This window comes from Trachymyrmex septentrionalis, unplaced genomic scaffold (genome assembly GCF_001594115.1).
Source record: "Trachymyrmex septentrionalis isolate Tsep2-gDNA-1 unplaced genomic scaffold, Tsep1.0 scaffold7, whole genome shotgun sequence".
NCBI classification, from domain to species: Eukaryota; Metazoa; Arthropoda; class Insecta; order Hymenoptera; family Formicidae; genus Trachymyrmex; species Trachymyrmex septentrionalis.
In genome coordinates, this window is record NW_017305884.1 from 3,702,548 (window position 1) to 3,708,667 (window position 6,120).

General features: G+C 38.5%; 2 protein-coding genes across 13 annotated transcripts in view; both read left to right on the forward strand.

The window, feature by feature from the left end:
• Positions 1-5,077, forward strand: part of LOC108753513 (RNA-binding protein lark) — a 20,903-nt gene extending 15,826 nt beyond the window's left edge. For 5 of the 12 annotated variants that reach the window (XM_018495123.1, XM_018495121.1, XM_018495127.1 and 2 more), the window contains one exon: positions 305-2,805. In XM_018495123.1, the coding sequence (XP_018350625.1) occupies positions 305-398 (94 nt within the window). In that variant the 3' untranslated portion in view covers positions 399-2,805. Of the gene's footprint in view, positions 1-304; positions 2,806-2,990; positions 3,345-4,848 lie in introns of those variants that run through there. The other 7 variants (XR_001939634.1, XM_018495131.1, XR_001939633.1 and 4 more) reach the window with 6 other exon arrangements.
• Positions 5,078-5,724: 647 nt separating this feature from the next.
• LOC108753514 (adenosine kinase 2) overlaps positions 5,725-6,120 on the forward strand; it is a 3,478-nt gene continuing 3,082 nt past the window's right edge. Inside the window, exon 1 of the mRNA XM_018495135.1 lies at positions 5,725-5,983. Within this exon, the coding sequence (XP_018350637.1) occupies positions 5,967-5,983 (17 nt within the window). The 5' untranslated portion in view covers positions 5,725-5,966. The remainder of the gene's footprint in view (positions 5,984-6,120) is intronic.

Below are 6,120 nucleotides of genomic sequence, written 5' to 3' on the forward strand. Positions count from 1 at the left end.
GAGCATTAACAAACATAAAAATGTAATTAACCATTTGGTAATCATTACTAAATATTTTTAAAAAATATAATTGTTTTTGATTATATTAATTGGACATATGATTGAAATTATTTTACTTGACATTTTGTAGCTGTTAACAGATTTTTTTTTCAGTGTACCTACGGCATCGAAAGTTGAAGTCTAGAGATTATAACAGCTTTGATCTCTTATTCCTCTATCTCTGTCTTAAAGAATTAAGGGTCATCGTAGCGAGATCCGTCGAACATTTAAGTGAAATCGTTCGTTGTATGACTGATGTTTTCAGAACAATTGGCACCGCGGATGAGGTGGTCGCGCACGAGCTAGCATATAGCGCGAATAAGTCGCTTCATCATGCATACACGGATGTGGAATACTAATTCTCCCTCTATATGTGTTAAAACAAGGGAACACTGGGAAATAATATCGAATTCCGATATAAGCCTGCTACATACCCTTCTCGTGTTAGTAACAGTACGAGATGAGTACCTGTTTTGTACATTTTTTTTTGTACGTGACACGTGTGTTTTTGCAAGTTCTTATTTTTTAATAAATATCAAAACACGTGCGAACGACGTCTCCTTAAATTGTAACTGAGAATTCAACCCTTTTTCTAGCTGGCTCTCTCGAACTAGGCTGAGTTTGTTCGTCGAAAGCGATTGTATCGTTTGTAGATTGAAACTCTAACTGAGAAGAAGAAGGAGACAGTCTTTCCATCTTTAAACTCAATTGTTTATGTATTCAAATGTTTGTTACCTAACTATGAATATTGTAGATATGTATATTTACAGCATCAATCTATTGACACGACTTTCACGCATTCTTCATCTTCTCGGTTAATCTGTTATCCCTATTCCATAAGCACGGAGGAAAGATTTGCAATCCTTTCGCCGCATTCACATCTTTAGTAGTGTGATTATCGTTCTCTTGCATAAACTTCCGATTAAAGCCAAAGTTAAAGCTGTTTCCAGAAGTACCAAGCGGACACGGAAATGTGTAAATAGACGAGGAAGTAAATATTCCTCTTCTTTTTTTTGTATATCTTAAGTCGATTTTGTATTATGGTAATACTCATATTGTTATGTACCAGTCAAACTTGCAGACTCGGAGGTTGAGCAGGTCTACAAAATCGGACTTTGCTGAAGATCGCTTTTCCATCCTACCAACGGCAAGACACGGAGGCGACTGGCCACGATCTGTAGCTTATATGCAGTCACTTCTCCTTCCTCCCAAAGTTACTTTAAGAGACATCGTGCAGAATCCTCGGAGATAACTGAGCGAGTCTCTCTCAGAGTGACTTTGGAACACGAATGTGTAGAACCAGGCACGCTACTTGATCATCTCTCCATACTGAGATGTGGTGAGCAAACTGCTGTCCGATGCTATTCGATAATACGTAGACTATTTCGAATCCGGAGGAGTTTGATCGGTGCATAACAAGTGCATCTACGCCCGTTAACTTTGGCTTCACCGGGAGACCTCGGCGCATGATCGTCGACAGGAACTTATACAAGATGTCTCAGAACCACTAAACATCCAATAAAGTTTAGTCGAAAAGTCCAGTCTACTTTCAAAAGCTTCAGAAAATTAATGTGTCTTTGGCTCGAGACATTAATTTCATCGACATATAATACTGGAGCATGTGATGAGATCTCTTTAATTTTTCATTTTGACGGACCTAAGAGAAAAAGGTAAATATATGAACATGGAACTCTTTTTCTAATATTGTCTTACTGATCAAGTTTTGTTTCAGGAAAGAAAGAACAGTAGTGTATTCTACCCATACATTGTTCCATCTTTTTCTAGGTCTATCAAGATGGTTTGTACTCCGTCCAGTACTATATGTCGATGGTTTTTAAGTTATTTAAAAGAGACGGAGAGATTATTGAAGATATTTAAGTTTAGTAGTCAAACATTACAAATAATGCTCTCTCATAACTGGTTTTGAGACAGTCTTATTATAAATTACAGCCTATTCCTTCCTTTTTTTTTTTTTGTATTGGCGCATATATTTATCCTTTCGCAACTAGCTACCCACTTAGGTGTGGATCCCCGACCCGCGATACGTATGCTTGACGTACTTGACGAGGCTCGAGGTACGCGAGGAAAAAGAAAATCTGCGATACCGAGTCGCGCGCGTATAGCACACGCGTGCGGGAAAAAAGACTCGGGGGAACATGGAGTCGTCACACCGGGGAGCTTCGTCGGATATATTCGATACGCGATGTATCGCTGTATTGCAAGTACATACTCCCTCTCGAGGATTACGGTAATGTCGGTGCCGCCGGACTAGTCGTCGGATAGCGAAGGTCTGCCCGATGGGTCGGCAGCCTCGCTCTCGTAGCCCATACGTGGACGTGCGACATTCCGGCTCGTCGTCGTCTTCTTCGTCGTCACATCGCCGTCGTCGTCAGCTTCGTCGCCGCCCTCGCCGCTGCCGTCGTCGTCGTCGCCGTCGCCGCCGCCGCCGTCAACGTCGTCTAATAAAGTCACGCAGCTCGAGTTGCAAAACGGTTCGGGACACACGCTGGCCGCCGAGAAGCTCAACGAGATGACAAGTTCCGAGCCCAGTCTGTAGCTAGATCGCTGAGCTACATTTCCGGACACGCGCCGGCACAGACCCTCGCAGGCGCTTAGAAAGATTAAAAAAAAAATGTACCCAGTCCCTCTCGGCAGAGTTCTCACTAGAGGCACGTGGAGATCGTGAATCGCCGATCGGATCCGTGCATCGGATTTTTGAGAGACACGGTCGGCACAAGAACCCGGAGAAAAATATGTACATGTATAACGGAAAAAAAACCGGACGCACGTCATCGGGACACGGGTTACCCCTTGATCTCGCGTGATAGAAAACGAACACACACGTGTCGGTCATCGTCGGTTGCCGCATTAACGGAAAAAAGCGCAAAACCGATAGAAACGCGGCAGCAGGGATTGTAACACGCTGTATTGTAATATGATATGTGATATAGGACGTGATAGCCCTCTACGCCGGCATCGTCTACGAAGGATGTACCCTTGAAGGAGCGAGCGTGCCAGGCTCGAGAGACGAGAGGGTTTCAAGTAGAAGCGACGCGAGAGGTCTGGTGGAGGAGCGACATGGTGTAGCGAGAGGTAATTGTTCATCACAGCACTCTATAACTACATCGAAAGAGAGCGGGGGAGAGTGCGAATGAGAGATGTATACTGTAATAGAGACGCGGTATTGCGCTACCGCATCCAACATGCGGGTCCAGCCTCTCGATATTGTTCTGATAAAGAAAGCGTAAGAAAAATGAATAAATGTAATATAAAGAAAAAAACGACACGTTAATTCATCCCGCGTGTTCCACCCGAACGCCTTTGAGAGACCTGTTTTCTTTCTTAGGAAAAGCGGCGCTTCTTAAGGGAGAGCCCATCTCTACGAGAGGAATCTTCTTCTGTAGGGTGCGCCGGACAAAACTGAGATCGACATGTGCTTACACACGCCGAATCTCGCCCTAGAGCGGATTCTCGAGAGTCTCCGCTCGACGGGACCATGAAGGTATCGTAAGCACGAATACTTTCCCCGCGCTGCGATCCCTCCCAGTCAACACCAACTAAGAGACCTATTCTGTAACTTTTAATAATTGTAACGTTACTATGTCGTTGCAACAGCTTTTTTACCATGTACAAAATCTGCGACATTGTAACGCTACAGTTATAGTTGTTAAGAGTTATAGAATAGACCCCTCCAAGTAAGAAGAACATCTACAAGGTGTTCCCTGTCCCAAGCAAGGTGTTGAAACCTGTTTTCCTATGGGACACTCTGTATATTGTAATTTCACACTCAACAATATAAATATAACACATGATGTTACGTAACAGTTAGATTGTTGAATGCGACATTATAACATAGATGTTACTTTTAATTGGTGTCAACTGGGTAAAATCTCGAGAGAAATATTGGACACTTTCGACCTCGGATAGTCCTAACGATAGCATAACATTCGCGATAATATTAACCATATTTGCTTCAACTCTTATTCATGCGAGAGTGATTTTATATCTTTCTTATAGTTCATTTTTCATGACTGTTACATTAAAAATTTAATTCAGACGGATTAAAGCGGTTCTACTGTCACTAATTTTACGGTTTTCAAAATACTTCATTTCTCTCAATGCAATTATTATTATTAATATCATATTAGATTATGATCAAAACCAAGAAATAATATAAATCTTTTTTTATGCATCGAAATGAATTTTCGATTCTTTCAACATGCTGTTATTTGCGTTTGATAGTGCACATTGGTAAGTTATACTGAAAAATTTCCTTTTTATTACTCAACTGTAATAAATAATATACGAGGTAAGTATGTTTTAAATTTTTGTGAGCGTGTCCCTGAATAAAAAAAGGAAGACTCATAAAATTGGAAAACATACTTATAATTCACTATATATAGTTGAATCTCTATAGTCATATTTTTAATATGTAACTATTAAAAAAAATTTGAAGACTTGTTTATTAATTGATGAATCAAAAATTCTTTATATATTTTATCGATACTATCAAATACAAGTAGTAACGTGAAAGAATTAAGCTATTTCAATAATACAAAATATAAAAAATTTATACAATCTACTTTTGATATTATAATCCAAAAAAAATAGCGAGAGAAATCTTAATATTAAATATTTTTGTGCTATTCTATTGCTAAAGTCAATAAAGTTATTTAGACGTAAATACGTAACGGTAAGTAAAATTTCGCAGGTAAGATGTATAAAGATAGCTTGCTATCGTATTATTTAATGGATCATCGTGAAAAAAATAGTGCCGTAAGTAAGTTTCGTGTGAAATATATGTTACAGGATGTCATCGCTCCATTTGATCCATACGAAACTTTCCAAGTCGACTGATGAGAATATTCAGCGTGTAATTGAGCAATAAAGATCTTTGTCTTTCATCTTTAGAACTCGTTAACACATTGCAAGCTATTGCGTACATTTGAATCATACGACAAATTTTCTTTTACACGCGTTTTATATTTCGACGATAAAAAAAAGTCAACGAAATTTTAATCTAGGCAACATGTCACTGGAATAAATAATCTATATAATATTATACGTTTAAATTTATATATTTCTCAATTTGTGTTTTTACAAGTCATATGATTAAGATGAAACTTATCGCGCAAAGTAATAAAAAAATCGTTAAACCTTATCTTGTTTTGTATGCACGTCATTAAATCTTTTCTTGGCTAATGTCTGTTTCTGTCAATCAATGTTTAATTTTATTCTCGATTGAATTCTTTATCTTTTTCTAATTCTAAGAATAAGAAGAAATAAATCGAAATGGAGATGAAGTTAATCTATTTTTGATAGAAACAGGCAAAGCTGTTTCACTTTTTTGAGATAAACTGAGATAATATATCTCAAGGAGGCAACAAAATATAAAGGACTATTTTGAATTTTAACGTTACAATAGTCTAATTTTCTAACTAAAAATCATCATTTTGACTTTCACGACGTTATAATAAAGTAGCTTTGATTTTTTCTTGACTTTGTATGTTCCTTGGGATCTAAATATAGAATATAGGAATAATCTTAAGATTATTGTAATTTGAGCAAGTATGTAAGAAGATAGTGAATTACAATATTTACAAACATTACAGAGTTTAAAAATGTTGAAAATGTTATGAATTGATATAGGCTGCTTAGTTATGATCTCATACGATTCTTACGTAGTTCTTTTTATCCCTTCTCTCGATAAGTCACCGTTATGACATAGAGATAATTATTCCGAGTTAGAGCGACTTCTTCAATAACAATCACGAGCAGTCGATACCATTGGATACTTTTGCGTTTTCACGCGCGAGAAGCGGTACAGCGGTGAGCTGAAGGCGTCGGTGGCGCGCCTTGCGATCGTAGCAGACCATCCCATCCTTAGCGTGTCCTCGTAATCGCTCGAAAACTGCAATCACGCGGAAATGGCCAAAGACTTACGGTAAGTGCAACATCTCAATTTTTCGCGATTCCAATTTTTTTTCTATATCTCGAAAAACGTTTGTTGAACAAATCAGACGCGCTTTTATCTTTTCTTCGGAGGTTATGAGTCAGGATTTATTACGTGACAAGGTTAAG